This window comes from Melozone crissalis, unplaced genomic scaffold (assembly GCF_028551555.1).
Source record: "Melozone crissalis strain CALT ecotype California unplaced genomic scaffold, PUWL_Pcris_2 ptg000026l_1, whole genome shotgun sequence".
NCBI lineage: Eukaryota > Metazoa > Chordata > Aves > Passeriformes > Passerellidae > Melozone > Melozone crissalis.
The window spans coordinates 11,235,716-11,257,217 of NW_026535804.1; the positions used below are offsets into that span (position 1 = coordinate 11,235,716).

The following is a 21,502-nucleotide window of genomic DNA, read 5'->3' on the forward strand; positions in this document are numbered from 1 at the left end:
GATTTAACTTTGAGAGATAACCAGTGCTGACTCACTCACTGTGTCCAGTGGCCTCACAAAACTCCTCCTGGAAGCTGGGTCTGTTCCCCTTCTCCTGACTCCAGCAGGGATTGCATCAAGCACAAGGGAATACTTGTTTCCCTAAGAAAGAGGACGTTGCAGAACAGGTTTTACACAGGGGCAGAGCTTTGTTCCAGATGGGATCCATCCCAAAACAGCGCCGGGACTTGTCCAAACAAGGAGTGAGATGTGACACTAGCATAAAGAAAAAAGGGGAGGTAAAAAGCTGAGGAAGAAATGTGTAGGTGGGAATGCAGATGACTTTTTGTGGTGTTCAGAAACTTCCAGTAGTTTTGAGTTACAGAAGGAACTGTTCTATAACCAGCTGAGCAAGTAATTTGGTATTTCGATGCTGTACTCTGACAGTGTTTCACAGATATTAACTACTGTTATTTATATTTTTCGTAAAAGTACCAGCTTTGAGCTTAATGTCAGAAAATCCTGGGCCCTGGCTTCTAATTAACCTGGATAACACAGAAATTATCAAAGATTTGGGGAATGTGAGCTCAGGAGCTGGACTGGGTCTGTTGGAATTGCAGGTCCAAGATCTACACCCAAGTTATTACCCTTTATGTCTTTAATATAAGAGCTAATAAACAAGAAACCTCTCAGCAGGTAGTTCCTGATGGCTTGTGTGTCACAGCACAAACACCACTATCTTCTTATATAAAAATGTACATTAAACTGTTGCTGTTGAGAGTAATTCTCATTGTACATTATGTGATTCTCCCAGATGGGTTAAGCACAAGTGAGTGCTGGCTGAAATGATGTAACGTTAGAGGAAAAAGCTGAGTTATGTTCTGTGTTGCAAGATCAGCAAATGCACAGTTCAGGGTTCATTTTTAGGGCTCATTTCTCCTCCCCAAGCCCATAGATGAGTTCTGCCTGTGCCAGCACAGCCCAGATATAAAAATAATGTAAATTACTTCTTATGGCTTGAAGAAGACAAAGTGAATGGAGTCAAAGGGCTCATCTCAGCATAAAGACACATGAAATAATTCCCATGCGGATTGACATCGATTATAGTGAAATCTTTGCCAAACTTGAATATCGTTTATTTCCCTCCACCTATAACAATCTCTGATCTTTTGACCGGGTCCTTTTCAGGCCAGGGATTGCTGCGGCTGTGTCGGTGTGGAGTTGATGCCCCGACGGATCCCACTCCACTCAGGATTTCCATCTCCCCTCGCCATTCCCGCTCCCCTCAGGGTTTCCCATTCCCATCTCGCTATTCTCTCTCCCCTCAGAGTTTCCCACTCCTCCCGACCATTCCCGCTCCCCTCAGGATTTCCATCTCCTCTCCCCGTTCCCGCTCCCCTGAGGACATCCCACTCCTCTCGCCATTCCCGCTCCCCTCAGGGGATCCCACACCCCTCAGCGGACCCCCCCCACCCCGTTCCCGCCAGCCTCGCGCGCCTTAAAGCCGCAGGCTCCTCCCGCGCAGCTTCCCGGCCTGTGCCCGCGCCGCGCCCACCGTTGCCCCTTTAAGGTTACCGCGGCGACGGGCCCGGGCGAGAGCGAGGCGCATTGACGTCAGGGCGGGCGGGGCCCGTCCGGCCGGTCGGTTTCCGGTGCCGCCGCTGCAGCGAGGCCGCGGCCGGGCCGGGACGGGCGGGGGGTCCCGGCGGAGCCGCCGCAGGTGAGCGGGGCGGGGGCAGCGGCCGGGCGGCCCCGGGGCGGCGGCGGGGCCGGGGGCGGCGAGAACCGCGCGGGACGGGCGCGGAGCGGGAGGCTGCGGCCTTGGGGCGGGGCCGGCCCGGCCCGGCTGAGGGAGCGGGGCCGCGGCTCCGGGGCTGCTGCGGGGACAGCGGCGCCTTCTCTGAGGGAACCTCGCGGGCTGTGGGGCCGGGTCCAGCGGCGCTTCCGGGCCTTTGGGGCGGTTTGCCCCCGCGGCTCCGTACCCCGCCCCGGGGGTACCGGCCCGGTGCCCCCGGGTGTGAAGCGGCCGCAGCCCCTTGAGCGCTCCGTGATGGGCTGGGCTGGGCGGGGCAGCCACGCTTTGGGCAGCTCGGAGAAGCTTTGGGATTGTGCAGAAAAAATGGCTCGTAGAGATAAATAGCGGGGTTTTCATTTTGCCCGTGATGCCGCATTTCCTGCCCCGCTCTGCCCTTCTCGCGTGGCCCGGGGCCGCTCGGTGGGCGCTGACCTTCAGTGCGGGCTGCCGGAACAAAAGGAGGGACTGGGGAACTTCTGGGCGCTCTGTCAGCCCGTGGGGAGGCCACGCTTTGTGTTTATGCAACGCACAATACACGTGTGTGTGTGTGTGTCCTTGAGCAGGGATTAAGTGTGACAGTCACAACACCTGCGTGAAGTGTTGGAAATTCCTTATTAACTCGAAGCCTTTGTAATCTCCAGCCGCAGAATTCACAGGGGCACGTTGTTGTGTTGCCTCTTTGCCCTGGGTTTTCCTGCTGCTGCATCAGCAGGATAAACCCCATGATGTGACTTCAGTGACTTGTCATTTCTCAAAATTATTTTGACTGAATCCATTTTTTCCCTTTCAAAAGCTGATCCCGGGATCAACATATCTTACTGCATATAAATAAGCTGTTGCCACACTCCCTGTACCAGGTAACTTTCTTTATATTTCATCCAAAAATGCCCTGAGAAATTCTTCCCTGTTTCTTTAATTCTCACAGTGTTAATTTTCTTATGAAGAAAATGACATGAAATGTGTGTCTATATACATGTATACATAAAAAATGTATTTTAAAATGGTTTTACAACTTTGTGGTGGGCTGAGCCAGGCCAGATGCTAGGCACCCACCAAAACTGCTCCATCGCTGCCCTCTTTAACTCAACAACAGAAGGGAAATATAAGGAAAGGTTCCTGGACTGAGATAAGGGAGAGATCACTCACCATTTGCCATCATGGGCAAAACAGCCTCCACTGGGGGAAATTGGTAATAAATTAAACTAATTAAATTTGAGTAGGATAATGAGAAATAAGCACAAATCTTACAAACATCTTCCTGGCCCTCTCCCTTCTTTCCAGCCTTAACTTTACTCCTGATGTTCTCTGCCTCCCCTCAGAGGATGGGGATTGCAGTCAGTTCCTTGCACGCTGTCTCTGCTGCACCATCCTGCTCAGGGGAAGATCTCACACCTTCCCCATGGGAGACAGTCCTCCATGGGCTTCTCCAACGTAAATCCTTCCTGCAGGCTGTTCCCCAGCCTGCTTTCCCTTCCATGGTCACAGCTCCTGCCAGAAAACCACCCCAGCACAGGATTCCTGGGGGTCACACTCAGTGCATTCCCCTGCTCCATTTGGGGGTCCTCCACAGGGTGTAGGTGGATCTCCGTTCCCCCATGGATCTGCAGGGGCTGTGGATGGGTCTCTGCTCCCCCATGGACCTCCAGGAGTTCTGGGTGGATCTCTGCTCCCCATGGATCTCCAGAGGCTGTGGGTGGATCTCTGCTCCCCTTTGGATTTCCATGGGCTGTGAGTGGATCTCTGCTCCCCATGGACCTCCAGGGGCTGCAAGTGGATCTCTGCTCCCCGTGGACCTCCAGGGGTTCTGGGTGGATCTCTGCTCTCTGAGCTGCATGGCACAGCTGCCTCACCATGGGCTGTATCCCAGGCTGCCAGGGGATCCATGCTCCAGGCCCTGGAGCCCCTCCTGCTCTGACCCTGGGGGCTGCAGGGCTGTTTTTCCCATTTATTCCCCCTCCTCTGTCTGGCTGGAGTTGCCATCTCTCCTCCCTCCTTAGATCCATTGTCCCCAAGGCTGTGTCACTGTCACTGATGTGCCCAGCCTCAGCCAGTGGCAGTTTCATGTTGGAGCTGACTGGCACTGGCTCTGTTTGACATGGAGGAAGCAGCCAGCAGCTTCTCACAGGATCTCCCTGTACAAAAAATTTGGAACCCCCCTGTTCCCAAAATCTGGAAGTAGAAACCCAGTACAAACTTGAAAGGGGAAGAAAATCTCCTTAAGAACATTTCTGAAAGTGTCATAGCTGAAGTCTTTAGAACGCCTGGCCTCATGACAGATGTTTAAAGCTGCACTCTTCATTATTTACAGTTGCAGAGGTATTTTGGGATTGCAGTGTATCCATGAAATAAGTGATGAGCTATGAGCAGGTTTCAGTTACACAGGAGCTTTTTAGGAGCTGTGTCTGTAATCTGTAACTTCCGACAGCAAACCCTGCCCTGGCATTTTGCCTTTGCCTTCAACCTGAGCGTGTTCCACTTCCGAATGCTGCTCATGCCTGGCCTCTCACATTTCCAGCTCCCACCCACCTCTCTCCTGGCCCTCACCCAGCCCCATGACCCCACACAGCTCCTGACAGGGGCCTCCAGTCCTACAAAACCCTCAGTTCAGGTGGGATCTTCCCTGACAACAGGACTTGAGTTGTTGAAGCTTTCTCAGCTTTTCCTTTTCTGCCTGTGGCTGTGGAGCCCCCAGAGTTCTGATTTTTGATTTCTTTCCAGGTGCTAAATAAGTTCCCAGCATTTTCTTTAGCTTAGTTTGGTAAAGGTATTTTTTTGCTGTGCTATCAGTAAGATAATGCAGCATAACTTTATTTTAGGCTGCACCATCTTTGTTTTGTGCAGTTTCCAGTAGTTATGTATTATTTAACCTCCTCCTTGTGTTCCCTTCAGCCATGGCAGCTTCCAGCAGCAGCAGCAGCGAGGAGGAGCGGAGCCTTCGGGAGTGTGAGCTTTACATCCAGAAACACAACATCCAGCAGCTGCTGAAGGATTGCATTGTGCAGCTGTGCACTGTGAGACCTGAGCGACCCATGGGGTTCATCAGGGAGTACTTTGAGAGATTGGAGAAGGTAAAAACACAGAGGGTGGAACAAATTAGATTGAAATGTGTCTTTGTCACTTAGGGGCTGAGCTGCAGATCTGAGCAGTTGTGTTGACTCTTTGAAATTGGAAGTGGTGCTTTTGGAAAACAGATCCTGTTTTCCACTAGTTTGTGCACCTCTGTCACACCAAAGCCTGTAGGACAGACCATAAGGTGACAAGGAGACTTACCCAGGTGTGATCCCAGCCCAGTGCTTACTCATGGAGGATACACAGCATACGTGGGTGTGTCTGGAGCTGGAGAGCTCTGGGGATTGACCTTGCTGGATGCTGCTGAGGGCATTTGGATTCTTGTATTGATTTCCAGTAATGGGGGCAGAGCACAGAAGTGGTGCCAGTGGTATTATCCAGGCCTGGTTGAAGATAAATGAATATTTGCATTGCAGATCTCTGAAGGAGCAAGCCTGTTTGTGCCTTCTCTTGGGAGTTCAGTGTTGCTGTCCCTCTTGTGTTTGCCCTGAGCTCCCTTTGGTGGTTTTGTTGTTGCTGGAAGCATTCTGGGATCTTGGGAATAGAAAGCATTGAAACAGTGATTTCACACTCATCTGACCTGGTAATTTTGTATATTGATCACTGAGCAGGTAGGAGAAGGAGCTGCAGTGGAAATGGGAAGATTAAAGGCTTGTGCAGAGGAAAGGTTGGATGCAACTGTGCTCAGAACATGGAATTAGTAAATAATGCAGCTGTGACCTTGTACAGCTCTTGTTTGCAGGTGCTGCTCTCAGTACTTGTATAGGGCAGTTAGATATTTATCTTTTTTTTTTTCCTAGTGAGTTACTAATTGCTGCTATAAAGAAGAAGGAAATCAACACTGGAGATCATAAATATGTCTTGTGGAAATTGTATTTTAATGGAAGTGTTCAGGATAAGTACTAGAAAATCACCAAGGGATGCAGACTACCTGCTATAACTCTTAATTTATTTGGGGAACATTTTGCTTATGAAATTAAGAGCTCTGACTTTTTTTGTTGGGTGTATCAGCAACAAACCAGTGAATAATGAGGTTGTTAAAAATCCCTTGGCCCTGCCTGTTACAATGACACTTTCCACTCCTTGGATTCTTGAATTTTGAGGTACTGCTAGGTTGGGAATTTTAAAGCATCACCACAGGTATCTATAGACAAAATTTTACCAAGTAAACCACATTACTGTGCTTAGAATAAATCCTAAACCAATCCATATGTGGGGATGTAAAATGGGATTATTTGGGTGCTTTTGTGCAGGGGATTTATGATCAACATGCAGTATTTGGGAACTTAATTTGTTTTTTAGCAAGATAACAAGTCCAGCTCTGAATTTAATGACATGAATGATGGAATGGAATAAGTTGATGATTTTATTCTGGTGCACATTGACTCTTTGTGTACTTGGTCAGCCTACACTGAAGCTGCAAATAAAACTGGTTAGGAGATGTTTTTCCCCTTAAATTGCTCGCACAATTTTGGTCAGGGTCTTTTCTCATGGTTCCCAAGTGCCTTCTAGTGCAGCTGTAGCTACAGAAACTGGAGCATCTTTTTGTTGCCTCCTATGGTTTAAACTTGCTGTGATTTCCCCACTCAGCTGGGCTGTTTCCCCAGTAACTGGTGTATTTTAAATGAATACATTATTTTTGCCATATATAACTTGATGCTGTGGTACCTGCCCAGCTCTCAGGTGAGCACTGAGCATCCTGTGCTGGGCAGGAAACTCCTGACATCCCTGTCTGCAGAGCACAATGCTCAGTAACTTTATTAACCAGCTCCAGCCCAGTCCTCAGCTCTGCTACAGCAAAAATGCCTGAATCTCACTCTGCTTCACCTCCCAAATCTTGTCTGTCACACCTGTAATAAAGCACAGCAGCTTTTCAATGTGCTTTCTGAATTTTCCTCTCTCTGACTGAATCTCAACCTGAGGTTTTTTAAATAAGATTGATTTTTGAAGGAACACCATTGAAGATTGAAGTGAGCTTGCTATTTTCTCTCTCATTCTCTTGACAAGTCATCTCTTCCACTGCACACAAACAGAGCTGATTCACTGGCATGTTATTAAAATATGTTGAAGAAATTTAAACATACTTTAGAATTTCTGTTCAGCAACATTAAAATTGCTGCCTCCGAGATGGTGACAGCTACTACAGGAATTCAAATGTCCTCCTCTGGGTTATGAAAGCTGTTAGGTGAATCTAATTACTACTCATTGATTGTGTAAATGGTTTTATTTTATCTGTTTGTGGTGTGCTAAGCCTCTGTTCTCTTTGCTGTGCAAACATGTGTGGTAATGGCAATACCTGCTGAAAGCTGTAATGGCTCTCCAGTGCTGGGCTGGGCTGTTTAGTGCAGCTTGAGCTGTGGAAATTCAATGTAGAGATCATTATTGCAGCCTGCCAGGTGATTCCTGGCTCTGGGACATGCCTGTCCTCTGGAATAATGCATTGAAATATTGTGTGTGATGCAGTTATGTGCACATCAGGCTTTACAGAGAGCTGGAATTAGGAAGTGTGATGGACATGCAGTCAGTGCCCCTGTTCCCCACCACCTGCCCTGCTCAGATATTATATATATTATATTAAAAAATGTATATAATATATATATTTATGCATTATATATATTTATGCATTATATATATTTATATATATATTTATATATCTGAATATTTTCCCATTTTCCTAAGTGTTTCTTTTGCAAAACAAGCAAGTTTAGGAGGATATACTCTGCAGTTGTGAAATTCTGGCAGAGCTTTTTTAAAAATGCCTTTATAGCTTCTGAATGTTTGGGTTTTTTTAAATATTATATAAATGAAATGCTCATTACCAGAGGAAGTTGAGACCGTGTCTGGTGCAATGGCAATTAGCAGGTTTTACAGTGTACATAATTCTGAAATTGCGAAGGTCTCCTTCAGTAGCTGATAGACTTAAATCTGAGTATGTGAAGTGTCATCACTTCAGTATTACATGGAATAATTGAAATGGAATTAAAAAACATTGGTTATTTGTCAGGAAAAATGAGGCTTGCAGTTCATGACTGACACTGAAAATTGTGAACTGCCTCGTCAGCTGAAAGACCAGATCAACACTTGGATGGAATAAATAAATTATTCCTAAATCTTTCTCAAATCCTGGGAATGTTTATACTGATATGTGCAGAGCAAACTCAGTGTCTTTATCCATGATATGTTTAAAGTGACGAGCTTCTAGACTTGAACAAACAGATTTTCCTCATAAATTGGCTAAATCCAAAGGTAGCTAGGAATAACAACTGCCACCCTTTCTTTAGGTCCTACTGTAATTATTCTCTGATCTATTGGTGTAAGAAATGGGATTTAGTGTCAGAAATTGTAAAAGGTGTCTATTAAAGATGAGCCAGGTTATAGGATGTATGGCACAGGGGTGTCTGGCAGTGTAATAGGAATATCTGGAGATTTATAGTTTAGTTGCTACAGTGATGTTTGGAGCTGATGGTCTTGGAGGTCTTTTTTAACCTCATTCTATGGTTCTGTTCTATGATTTGTCTCAGGGAGAATCTTATTGGTGAATGTATGGACTGTTCAGAGAAACTGGTGTATTTTAAATTAATACATTATTTTACCCATATGTAACTTGTTTCTGTGTCCATCCTCTACTTACTATTCTAAAAAAAAATGTTAATATTAATTTTGGGTCAGGCAGAAGTTACCAGTTATATTTTTTTGTGTTAGTGCAGTTTCCTTTTCCCTGAGTGGGGCATTGCCCTGAGGAGTCTCTTCAAGAGTGTTTTGATAACAACTCCCTCACTAAATGCTGCTGAGTGCTTCAATCTCTGATCACAATATTTAATATTTTATGTGATACTGGAAAAAACCCAGCAGCTGGTGTTCACTTATTTAAAAAAATGTCTTTTTTTAATGGTTAAGTATTTTGTATGTGAACCAACATGTTCTGTGGTTGATGGTGGGGCAGTTTACACCAAACACTTATTACTGCTCAGGCTATTTTTAATTTCATCTCTGTTGAGATAAAATCAGAGGACAGAAATGAGTTTTAAATACATTTTGCTGCCATGGCTGGGAAATGTGGCACCATTTGATCAATGGGCCAAGAGCAGGAAGTGAAACGTGAGGCTGAGGAGCTCCTTGGCTCTGGGAGAGGAGAGGGGCAGTGGAAACTCCCAGGAATGAGTGGGTGTCCCATGGCCCTTCCCTCAGGCTGCTGCTGTGATCCACAGCTCTGCCCAGCTGGGATCAAGGACACTGGGACAAACCCAGCTTTACAAGGGCTGGAGCTCTGGGAGAACAGATGAGCCCTTGTTCTTTTACAGAATGTCCCAAACTCCTGTTTCCTACCCTGGGAAAGTCATTTGAGCTGTAATGATGTCAGTGCTCTGAGTCCAGGGTTGGCTGTTTTGTTTTTAATCTGATTTTAGTTGATTGAGGTGAATCTTTTGAAGAATCAAATTTCTGTGTGTTGAGTTAATTAGAAATTGTGTTATTGTAAGTACCCTGCTCTTCTAGAGTATCACTCCAACACAATAAGTAACTGAATGAAATAAGGAAAACAAGTAACCTTGTGCAGGGTTTGCATGTGGTTTGCATAAAAAAATCCCACTTTGGCCTCCAGCATCCTTCCTCCAGCTCTATTGAAAGCAGTGTTCATGTTTATTTCTCCCAAAATAAGTGCTGGTTAGTGAGTATCAAGTTGGTCCATGACTCAACCTCTTTGATAAGCTTCTCATGTAGCACGGATTTCTGAGGAATTGCTCCTCTGTCTTTCAACTCCAGAAAGGCTTTAACACCTCGCAGCTGAGGGGAGGAATGGGGGGTTTGCAGCTGGGGAAGTTCCTTCAGCGTCTGAGGAATGTCCTCATCACCTGTTGAATACACTGGCAGAAACCAGAATCAGCTTGTTCACACCAATAGTTTAATAAATGAAGAATAATAAAATAAACCCCATTGTGATGTGAGTGGTAGGAATGAAAGGCACATCTACCACGTGGTTTTGAAAGGGCTTTGATCTCGGATGCTGCAGTCTCCTGTTTGCCTTAATGTGGGAATAATGGTACACAGGAAGCTGCCTGGTGTTGGCAGGCTGGGCTGGAACATGATACATCTCTGCTTGGTTATTTTTCCCTTTGGATTATGTGACACAAACATGTCTTCCTTCCTGTTTAGGAGGAAACAAAGCAGTTGTTGAATCAGCTGAAGTCTGGTTCTCGCTCTGACTCCCGGGAGGACGAGATCTCCCCTCCTCCCCCCCTGAACCCCGTGGTTAAATACAGATCACGACGTGGGGCCATCAGTGCAGAAGTCTACACAGAAGAGGATGCTGCCTCTTATGTTAGAAAGGTGCTCTGACTCTTAAACCTTGCTCAAAATTACACCCACAATCCAAGAGTTTATCTGAACCCACCTTCTGTCCAGGGCATTAAATAACACCGAGCTCCAGGAGCCTGTTATGTCCTAATTGCTGGAAAAAGCAGACCTGTGTGTGTGGCTGTGTAACTGGAGGACAGAATAACCCATCATGCAATTAAACCATTCATGCATTACTTAGACCTGTTCCCTTTGAAGCCATGTATATTTAGATGTGCATATATTTAGATATATAGAATGTGCTTCCAGTTATTTGGCAGCTGCAACAACATTTGGCCTAATGGCAGAGCAGGCTTGCTGCTGTTCCCAGGAAAACACAGGTTGAACAGAAATTCATCCTCCTGCAAAAAAACTGACAAACTGAGCATGGAATTATGCTTCTCAGTTGCATAAAATAATACAAGATTATATTTTCCTTGTGTTCAAACTGTCTGTAAACATTTACTATATTTGGGGTTATATTTATAGTGCTTGAAAGAAAAATGGAAAAACTCCGCCAGTGTTTTGTAGCAATTTAAGTTGTTTATTTACCATGGGAAATGCAGAAATTTTTCATGAGAAAAATTAACCATTTCCTTTCTCTGATCCTCTCCTAGGTTATTCCAAAAGATTATAAAACCATGGCTGCTTTGGCAAAAGCAATTGAGAAGAATGTGCTGTTTACCCATCTTGATGATAATGAGAGGAGGTAGGAGGAAGTCTAGGTGGGGTTAAAGAGCTAAATGTGTTACAAATCTGCAGTGACTCTGCAGTGGTCAGTGGGACACACAGAGCTCCAGGAGCACTGTGGATGGGTTTGAGGGTACAGATGTGTGGAGTTGTGCAGGTTTTTGTCTGATTTTCGTGTCCTCTCCTGCAGTGACATCTTCGATGCGATGTTCCCCGTCACTTACATCGCAGGAGAGACTGTCATCCAGCAAGGCAAGTGACACTGTGTGCTCTGGGGATGGGGAGCTGGCTCTGGCCTAGTGCTCTTAGTTTGTGTTTATTTTTTAATGTAAAAGCAGTCTCACTGTAGCCACACAATTTCTTGTTGTGTTCCCTGAAGCACTTGATACTGAAGTGAGGAGCTGGAGCCACTGGAGGAGGATGAGGCTTCCTTGCAGAGATTATAGTTGGGAATATTGTCCCTTGATGACTCTGGAGAAGTGTTATGTCAGTTTATGGAGCTGGTTGGCCTTCCCAGTAATCTGGAATTGCTGCTGATCTCCTGGGTACCAGTAGATGTCCCCTTTCATGGGGCTGAGAGGAGTGTGAAATCAGCAAAATGTGATGTTTCACCCTGCAAACTGTGCAAAAATTCGCCAACCTTGTTGGAGTCTAAACATCAAAGTTGGCAGAGATGCCAGTTCTTTCTTAATATGTTCAGTTTAGTGTATATTCAATTTTTTTTCTCTTCTTTAGGTGATGAAGGTGATAACTTCTATGTTGTTGATCAAGGAGAAATGGATGTAAGCATTCCTGGTAGTTTATTAATAATCTGTTAATTCCTACAAGAAGAATACTCTGATATTTGTAGGCCTCTTCTACAGACCCTGCCTTTAGCAGCTTTGCTCATTTTATGTTCTTACTTCTATAAGTTTGTTTTGCCCCTTAAGAGCTCAGTCTGGCTGCACAGACTGAGTTTGAAAATGAATGATTTGGACATGATACAGATGTAGGGTGGAGTTGAGGTGTGGGGCTGTCTTTAAGAACAACCAGACTTTTATTTTCCAGCCCAGCTCATTCATAGCTGACAGACCTTGTTGAGGTGTTGTTTCTCAGGAGTCTGTGCATGAGATGTAGAAGAGAATCCCTTTGTCAACAAAAATTCAAATTGTGCTGGGGTCGGAAGCATTGATAAAACCCTGAAATAATCAACCTTAGTACAGATGTGAGCATTTCTTTGTCCTCCAAAGGGAGCAGAGGGCAGCAGGAAGCTGAGGGCTGTCTGACCATGCTCTGCCTTGCAGGTTTACGTGAACAGTGAGTGGGCCACCAGTGTGGGTGAGGGTGGCAGCTTTGGAGAGCTCGCCCTCATCTACGGCACCCCCCGAGCTGCCACCGTCAAAGCCAAGACCAACGTCAAGTTGTGGGGCATTGACAGGGACAGCTACAGAAGGATCCTGATGGCAAGTAGCCCTCAAAACCTGGGTTTTTGCTTTGGGGGTTATGTATCCTGGGTGTGTGTCCTTCTGCCTGTCCTTTGCTGGAGTTATTTATTCCAAATCCTGCTGTCTCTTCAGTAATCAGAAAGCTGATTACTCAACGTGCATCTCTCAGGCACAGGGCAAGGGGGAATCTTGCATTAGTGAGCAAAACAATGCCAGTATTAAACTGAGCTGAGGGTGAAATAAGGCTGCAAGAACTGCTGAGTACTTTAGGAATGTTGCTCAACTGGAATATTACTGAGAGAACTCAATTTCAAAACATTTCATCTTGTGGGTTTGGGGTCTGTGAGACAGAACACTGTGTGTCTGGTTAAATTTGTTTGTGTCTGGAGTTTTGTTTAGAGTAGACAGAACACTTACTTTGTGTCTTTTCCTTTTTTTATAGGGAAATACTTTGAGAAAGAGAAATATGTATGAGAAATTCCTTAGTAAAGTATCTATATTGGGTAAGTGAGTAGATTTTTGTTCTGGAGTGGAATCAGTTGGCACATTGTAATGAAGCTGTTACCCAGCATTATGATGATTACAGGCTGTTGTGGGAACTCATCACAACTGCTCTGCATCAATCCAAAATAACCCTAATTCAGGTCTTGATCACTGAGGCACAAATGCAGGCAGAAATACACTGACCTCTATATAAATACAGAGCAGAAGGTGTAATTTATGCCTTGAGAAGACACTCCAGTAACGAATTCTTAAATATCTGCAGAATCTCTGGACAAGTGGGAGCGTCTCACTGTGGCTGATGCCTTGGAACCGGTACAGTTTGAGGATGGGCAGAAGATTGTGGTCCAGGGAGAGCCAGGAGATGAGTTCTTCATTATCTTGGAGGTAAGCAAGCTCAAAATTACAAGCTCAGAACTTGACTTTTTTTTATTGTGTCCCTAAGCAGGCACTTGGAGAAGAACAAAACATAAGAATGTACTTCCAGAGAATCACTAAAGAAACATCATCTTGCTGAACATGCAGTAACTTGGATTTAGTTTTGCTGTTTTCACAAATGATACTTCAGGAAAAAAGTAACAAGTTTGTGACTGAAAGCAGTTTATCTTTTTGAGAGTAGAGACCTGTTCTAGGTAGCTGGTAATGCCTTACTGATGTTCTGTCTGATGATTTGTGTTTATTCTGGGTTTTTTGCTTGTCATACTATAATATTTGTACTGTTCTGAGGAAAACCAGGAAGAATTCACTGCTGTAGATGTGTAAATGTTCAAGATATTTAATGCTTAGGGAGGAGAGGAGCAATTGTTCTTGTACAGCAGTTAGGTGAACTGTGCAAGGACTGTGAAGTGCCTTTTGAACTGAGGCATCCTAACAGTTATTTGTGCAAAGCAGCTGATTCTGTGTGAAATTCAGTGTTTGGAGTGATGCTGGAAGTTGCAGTTGTTTGACTGCTGTCATTTATTGAAGGGCACAGCTGCAGTGTTACAGCGCCGGTCAGAAAATGAGGAATTTGTTGAAGTGGGCAGACTGGGACCTTCTGATTACTTTGGTGAGTTCTGTTGTGACAACTGTGGCTACAGACACACTGTCACCATTTTGTCTGTGCTGTGTCAGTGGTGGAGATGAGATGGATTTGCTTAATTACTGTTTTGGGCTGCTGTGGTTGCTCTCAGTGTTGGGTGAGTATCAGAGTCACTTGGCACTCAGGTGTGCACACAGGATGTGATTGTTCCACACTAATTTACTGTAAAAAATTATTTGGCCTGACCTCCCTGCTCTGAGCAGAGCTAAATTTTAAATGACATTGTATTCCTCAGGGCTGTGTCCAGTTGAGTTTCCTGTGTCTCCAGGGATGGAGATCCCACAGCCTCTCTGGGCAATTTCATTCTCTGTCTAACCAGCCTTGTTGTGCAGAGGTTTTTTCCTTCGTGCCTGACAAGAATTTCCTGTTCTGCAGCCTGTTGCTTTCTCTCTGTCTTTCCCTGTGCAGCCTGGGTTTGTCTTTGTAGTCACTCATTACACAGCTGAAGACAGCAGTAAAATAAGAAAATTCTTCCTTGGCCTTCTGTTCTCCAGGTCAGACAGGAAGCTGGTCAGAACCTGCTCTTTAATGGTTAGGCACAGCCCTCTCCCTCTCAAAACCCCTAACATTTTTCTCATGTTTGGGTATTCCTCTCTTTCCTCTTGCTAAAACCTTTTGGTTGTCCAGGTTTGCAGCTCTGTAGATGAGGTAAGCAGCAAATCCTCTGTTGCAAGGCCTGAATTGGGATGGACTTGAGTGCTTGGGCTGTGCCCAAAGGCCTGCTTGGCTCAGGATCTAGGGCCAGACTTCATTCCATGTCATTTCATATTTTCTAATATTTCCCTCTGTGTTCTCTTGAGTTTCCCACTCTAAATATTATCACAGTCATTGTGTTCAGGTGCTGCAGACCTTTCCTTCAGGGGTTTAACTCTCCCTTAGAACCTCCTTGTTCTTTAGCAAGCCTCTCTTTTGGAGGCTGCTGAGTTCAGGAGTTTTAATTGGGCACAGAGGAAAAGTTTTCCTCATTCCTTTGGAACATCCCTTCTGATAATGCAGGCAAAACTGTTCTCCAAGGAACACTGAGTTCTTTCCTCAGTCCTGAACATGGAAAGAGCTCAAGTCCAAATCCAAGCAAACAAACCCCAGAGCTGCTGCTCTGGTTTCTTCCACGCTTGTTGTAGGAATGTTAGGGGTTGTTTCTGTTGCTGATAACAGGGGTTTGTTGAAAGTTTCATTTCCAAACATGTTGTTCAAGCAGTTGAAACAAAGCTTTTGGCATGTTTATGCAAAACTTTAGAAATGGGATCCAGTGGGACTTCAAAATGTTCCTTTTCCACAGCCCCATGACAAAGTCAGAGTTTTGGTTCTGGCCAGCAATGGGTCACAAGCTTCTGTCTGGTGCATGAATGTTTTATTTGTTGGTTTACTTCAAAACCATGCTCTTGTTGTCCTGAGTTTCCTAGAAACACCAGAATTGAGCAGTTCTAGTAGAAAAATAACTACTTGTTGGCTAGGAAAATGACACTGTGAATTGAAACATGACCTTTCCTCAAAGAGACACATATTGAAAATTTTTTAGGCTTTTTCCAGAGAGACTTGAATGTGGACAGGCTTTTTAATAACAATCCACAAGCAGGTTTTTTTAAACTACCTTCACAGTTGCTTTTAGTGTAATTACTTAGGTACTTGTTCTGAGCAGTGCTAAAGCTTCAATTACCTTCTCTGCAAAAAAGTGGAGAAGTCTTGTTATTTGCAGGGTATATACATATTACATATATATATATATATATATATATATATATATATATATACAAATATATACATATATATGTATATTTGCAGGTCCCCCCATGGCAGGGAGGAATGATGAATCTGACTCCATATTCTCAGAAGATTAATTTATTATTTTATGATACCATAATATATTAAAGAATGCTTTAGATATGTAAATGTTCAAGATGTTTAACGCTTAGAGAGGAGAGGAGCAATTGTTCTTATACAGCAGTTAGGTGAGCTGTGCAAGGACTGTGAAGTGGCTTTTGAACTGAGGCATCCTAACAATTATTTCTGCAAAGCAGCTGATTCTGTGTGAAATGAACTAAACTATACTAAAGAATACAGAAAGGATACAGACAGAAGGCTAAAAAGATAATAATGAAAATTTGTGACTCTCTCCAGAGTTCTGACACAGCTTGGCCCTGATTGGCCAAAGAGTGAAAACAACTCACAGCAGAACCCAATGAAACAATCACCTGTGGGTAAACAATCTCCAAACACATTCCACATGTGAGCACAACACAGGAGAAGCAAATGAGATAAGAATTGTTTTCCTTTTTCTCTGAAGCTTCTCAGCTTCCCAGGAGTAAAATCCTGGGCGAAGGAATTTTTCAACAATGTGAATACCACAGAGAAGGGTCATTTCTTTGCCTCTTTTCCCCATTGATTGGTAACTCTGCTGTCTGTTTCTGCTGTCCCAGGTGAGATTGCTCTGCTGATGAACCGTCCTCGTGCTGCCACCGTCGTGGCTCGTGGCCCCTTGAAATGTGTGAAGCTGGACCGGCCCCGCTTCGAGCGCGTGCTGGGCCCCTGCTCGGATATCCTCAAGAGGAACATCCAGCAGTACAACAGTTTTGTATCACTGTCTGTCTGAAACCTTCCTCCCTGTCCAAGCCATGCTTCACAAATGCAGACTGCTTCCTTCCCCTTGTGCAGAGCCACATTGCCACTAGCATTTGCAGCTTCCTGTCCGGTTAAAAAGAAAAAAAAAAAAAAAAAGAAAAAAAGGAAAAAAAAGGAAAAAAATAAACTGCTTATCATGGCACTGTCATTAATTTAGAGCATATTATTTCTGTGCTCTCTGTCCCATTAAATTAATAGAAGAAGTTCAGTGGAGACGTTTGCTTCTCTCTGTGCACCAGTGTCCAACTCAGGCTGGTGCTCAGCGAGGGAGAGACCTCCTGGCACCACGCCATTGCCATAGAGTGAGGAGGTGACAGTGAAAGGGGGGGAAAACAGTTCTTTTAAAGGTGTTTCTCAAATTATTGGACAGATTTTAAGGCTGTGGTCATCACCTGCTGTATTTCTTTTCACATGAGAGCTACCCTTGTAATTGAGCTTCTTGGGGCTTGGGGTTTCCTGGGTTTCGTTTCCATTTTCTGGGTACTGTAATCCTAGGTTCAATCGTGAGGCATCAGCTGCTAAGAAAGCCACAGTTGGAATTTACCAGTATAATTGTTCCTGTGTCTGCTGGTTTAAGATTGCTTAGTTCTGTTCTTGTCAAGTGTAAATCAAAAGCTTTCCAGGTTAATAGTTCTGGTGAACTACTTCAGCTGTTGATCCATTTGCTGACTTGCCGCAACTGATCTTTTCCACTTGTTCTTTCTCCAGCCATAGATTTGCCATTTAAAACTCTTCCTGTTCCAAGTGGCAAGAACCAAATGCTCCATGAAATGCCTGACTGTGATCTCTAGTACATAGATGGGTGTAAGAATGGTGCAGCTGTCCAGCTGTTAGTTCTGTTGGAGCGCTTAGATTGGTGTAGAAGTCGAAAGCGAACATTTGATTTTCCCTGTGAATTGTTTTGTTAATCCTCAGTTGACTTTTAAAAAATCACCATCACTTCAAGTGACCCTTTGTTACCAGGGAAAATAAATGCTGAGTGTTTTGGCCAGTATCAGTTGCAGGTGACAAGATTGCTGGTCTGTAGAGCTCCATTATTCTTAGTAGAGAATGTGAGGCCAAAAACCTGAATGTTTGAACTTTCCTGCAACACTCAGTTGTTTTAAGTTTTTAGAGCTGTCAGCTCATCATTTTAAAAATGGTTCACTATAATTCTAGTTCAAAGCCAAAAGGTGCATTCTCTTTTCTTGCTTATGGAATTTCCACCACACTTATTTAATCTTTTTTTTTTTCCCCCCCCAAGTTCAATCTGTTGCGGAGTCTTAAATGTATTTCAGTATTTCCCAGCTTTGTGTTCCATTACTCTGTGCTCACCAAGACTTCCCAAAAGTTTTTACTGAATTCCACGGTTCAATAATTGTAGGCAATTTTTAAGGTTTCCTTTAAACTGTAATTTATATCACGTAGCATAGGTTTGTATTTGGGAGTGACAGCAAGCAGTTTGGCATTTGTTGTGCAACTACTTTAACGATGGAGCCCTCGTTTTATTTCCTTTCTGAGGTGGAGTGGATGCAAATCCAACGTTTTCCCAGGCATGGACAGAATCAGGAAGAGTCTGCTAATTCATGCAGAGTAATACTGAAGGTATCAAGCCTTTACAAAAGGTTTCAGGGTATTTCTGAAACTGAAATCCCAGGAAGGGGATTGAAATGCTTGTGGTTTGAGTTCTCTATTCAAGAGATATTGAATAGAGGATTTCTGCCAGAGTCCTTAAGGAATAAGCAAATGCTACCTTTTTTTGGTTCTTTTTTTTCTTCCTTTTGTTTTTTTGGGTAAAACTTTTTTCTTAAGTTTTGACTCTGCAGGTTTTTTCCTTCATATGTGTTTTGTGTTACATTAAAGCACCAAAAACTGTGTAAACCAGTTAGAGCTCCACAAAAAAAAATGCACATTTTTTTTATATAAGGCTTTCTAATCAAGTTTCACTACTGCATCTTTTTAGCTTGCTGTTTACTCCCTTTTGTAGTTTTACCTACAAGATTTTAAGATAAATCAGCTAAGTCTGAGTTAAATATTAAACACAGTTATAGCTTTACCTTTGTGTGCAATTTCAATATGTTTGAAACCACAATTGGCATAGTTTTGCCTTAGCTAACATTCAGGGCTTTAGAAGTAATTTTTTGCTAGTCTATCTTCAGCAAATTGATGAAGTCTATTGCCCTAGGAAGCTATAGTCAACCAGAGGACCATTTTTGTATTGTTACCTGACTCTATAAGTCTGATTTACTGTATGTGCTAATATATTATATTATATTCCTTTTGTTATAGATTGTCCTAATGGCAGGTAAAGCAATAAAATGATTTAAATTCTTAAATGCAATCAGCCTCTTTTATTTTATTCCCTGCCCCTGCATGGTGTTTTCCTTTGGCTTTAGAGGATGTGTTGTGAATGAGGCAGCAGAAAATAAGCAGCTTAATGGATTATCTTGGTGTAAACTCCAGAGGGGTGAGTTCAGGTCCTGGCTTTCCCCTGGAGCCTGCAGAGAGCTCAGCCTCCACGTGCCAGCCTGGGAATTCCTCTGCACTTGGACCTGTGTCCTGTTTGCCTCCTGGCAACTCTGATCTCTCCCAAGGTGTTCGTTCCCAGCCCAGCCGTGATTTTGGGATTTCTAAGTTGGCTGCTCCCATCTCTGCAACCCCCTCACGAGCATGTGGTGGGTAATCATGAATAAGGTGTGGTGGGAAAGGGAAAAGGGGGATTTTCAGCTGTGATGGAGCAGAAAAACAATTTGAAGAGTGACCTGAAGCAGCTCAGACTTGGATGTGTTGTACAGCCAGCTCCAAGAAAGCTGAGTCACCCAGCTTTGAAGGTCCAGTAAAAATTTATCTGTCATGTAAAGGAGAAAAAAAGTGAAAAGAGCCCTGTACCAGCCATTTAAATATCCATGGTTATTTCCTTCACCTGCCCTCTCCCAATCCCCTCCACTGAAAAAAACCAGGCTGAAACCAGAACTTTTATAACCTAAAATGAAACTTTAAACCCTCCACTTCCAGCCTTATAAATACACACTTTATAATCACAACTTAAATTTAAGCTTATCTTCTGTTGCCATGTGCTTCCTGTTGAAGCAGCAAACTGTCACCATTGCATGGCAAAAGATGGAATTAATTCTGGGTTTGTCCTGTGTGGGGAGAGCACAAAAAGTCACCGGTAGAGGGAGATAAAACTTTGGGGATTCGCTGTTCTGACAGAAATAACCAACAGAGCAAACGTGCTGAGAGGGAGACAAATCCTCTTAGTTTCATCTGTTCTCTGTCCACAAGAGTAAAAACGTCTGTGAGTCCCAAGAGTAAAAAGGTCAAGAATCTCCTTGAGACTGCTGAAAAGTTGGAAATGCAAGGATTTGTCTCAACCACAAATTGGGAGAGACTGAAGGAACAGGAGTGGGGTTTTTGGTGGGGTTTATGTGGGATTTTGGTGGGTTTATATGGGGTTTTGGTGGATTTATATGGGGTTTTTGGTGAGGTTTATGTGGGAGTTTTGGTGGATTTATGTGGGGTTTTGGTGGGTTTATATGGAGTTTTTGGTGGGGTTTATGCAGAATTTTGGTGGATTTATGTGGGATTTTGGTGTGTTTATATGGAGTTTTTGGTGGATATATATGGGGTTTTGGTGAGTTTATGTGGGATTTTGGTGAGTTTATGTGGGATTTTGGTGGGTTTATATGGGGTTTTTGGTGGGGTTTATGTGGGGTTTTGGTGAGTTTATATGAGGTTTTTGGTGGGTTTATATGAGGTTTTTGGTGGGTTTATGTGGGGTTTTTGCTCACCTTTGTGGCCTCAGAATACTGGAGGAATTTCTTCACTGTAAAATGCTCCAACCTTCCTCAAACACACAAATGGGCACCTGTAGGGCACACTCAGAGCAGAACTGCCCCTCTCCTGTGGCTTTGCAGTTTGGAGCCAGGTGCATTATCAGAATATTTTGGAGTTAAATGAAGCCACCAGCACAACCCCCTGGACAAACAGCTGTGGCCAAATGAGCTTTGTCCCTTCCTTGCATCATCCAGGCACTTGTTGGTGTCACTGAGCTTCCTTTGGGTCAGGCAGAGCTCCAGCCCATGGGACAATGAGCTGGTGGGGCTGGATCCTGTCCAGATCCTGCCTGGCAGCTTTTGTGCAGGGGTTTGGGATCCTCTGCAAAGTCTGCAGTGCTGTAGGTGGCTTTTGTTTAACTTAAAGGTTAATTTAGAGTGAGTTTCTGGTAGGTTGGTTATGGTGTGGGGTTTTTTGTTGGCTTGCTTTCCCCCTTTAAGGATGATAAATTATCAACAAACTCCTCAACTGCTTTCCTCAGGCTGCCAAAAGGCTCAGTGTAATAATTCCTAATAGTTAAAGGAAAAAGCTATTAAGGAGAGCTTCACTAATCCAGTTATTCTTAAACCTTGCTGTTGGGAGATGAAGGGTCAGCTGGGAACTGAAATAACCCTGAAAACTCCCTCCCCATGCTGTTTTGGTCCCCAGTTTCTGTTCATCTCCTCAAAATGCACAGACTTGGAGAGGAGGGAGACACTGGGATACTATTTGTATTTTCCAGGTAATTACGACAACCCAAATGATTTTAGAAGATATGAGGAGAAAATTATTTTAAAATATATGAGGAGATGATCTCAGATAGATTCTCCCCAGTTTGGCAAAACGTTTTCCCCAGAAATGGGTGGGTTCCTGAATTGTAAATACAGTCCTGTGTCTCAGAGTGGTTTGATTTTTAGCATGGATTTTTTTAGTTTGAGTTTTTTCCCTTGGGGTCTAAGGCAGCACAGACCTGCCTGTGTTCTGTATCCAGACTGGCCCTTCAGGCAGGGCAGAGAAGGGGTTTCAGTGAGACCTGCACAGGTCAGTGTGGGCTGGGGTGACACTGCTCCTGACACTGAGCACGTCTAGTGCCTTAAGTCTTAATGTCTAACTTAGCCAAGCCTAAAGCTCAAACCATTGTTTCATGTCCTTGCTTGCTGTACTGTTGTAACTTTTCTACTTTCAGACTCTGCAGCTGCAGCCAGCTGAGTTCTCTGC

At 44.0% G+C, this 21,502-nt stretch overlaps 1 protein-coding gene across 2 annotated transcripts; it reads left to right on the plus strand.

The window, feature by feature from the left end:
• Positions 1-1,615: 1,615 nt before the first annotated feature.
• PRKAR1A (protein kinase cAMP-dependent type I regulatory subunit alpha) lies at positions 1,616-18,804 on the plus strand. 2 transcript variants are annotated; one of them, XM_054278901.1, is made up of 12 exons: positions 1,616-1,699; positions 2,568-2,631; positions 4,664-4,842; positions 9,995-10,168; positions 10,792-10,883; positions 11,055-11,116; positions 11,600-11,646; positions 12,148-12,306; positions 12,731-12,791; positions 13,055-13,176; positions 13,756-13,837; positions 16,288-18,804. In XM_054278901.1, exons 3-12 carry the CDS (start codon positions 4,666-4,668, stop codon positions 16,458-16,460), a joined length of 1,149 nt encoding a protein of 382 aa, XP_054134876.1. In that variant the 5' UTR covers positions 1,616-1,699; positions 2,568-2,631; positions 4,664-4,665; the 3' UTR covers positions 16,461-18,804. The 2 variants fall into 2 exon arrangements, with proteins under 2 accessions (XP_054134876.1, XP_054134877.1); XM_054278902.1 differs by lacking the exon at positions 2,568-2,631.
• The last annotated feature ends 2,698 nt before the right edge of the window (positions 18,805-21,502 follow it).

What these genes read in the sequence shown, in the direction of transcription:
- PRKAR1A (XM_054278901.1), top strand. Translation starts at nt 4,666, where the DNA reads ATGGCAGCTTCCAGCAGCAGCAGCAGCGAGGAGGAGCGGAGCCTTCGG. An exon ending in TTGATCAAGGAGAAATGGAT is followed by an intron (nt 11,647 to 12,147) that starts GTAAGCATTCCT and finishes TCTGCCTTGCAG; the next exon opens with GTTTACGTGAACAGTGAGTG. An exon ending in GCTACAGAAGGATCCTGATG is followed by an intron (nt 12,307 to 12,730) that starts GCAAGTAGCCCT and finishes CTTTTTTTATAG; the next exon opens with GGAAATACTTTGAGAAAGAG.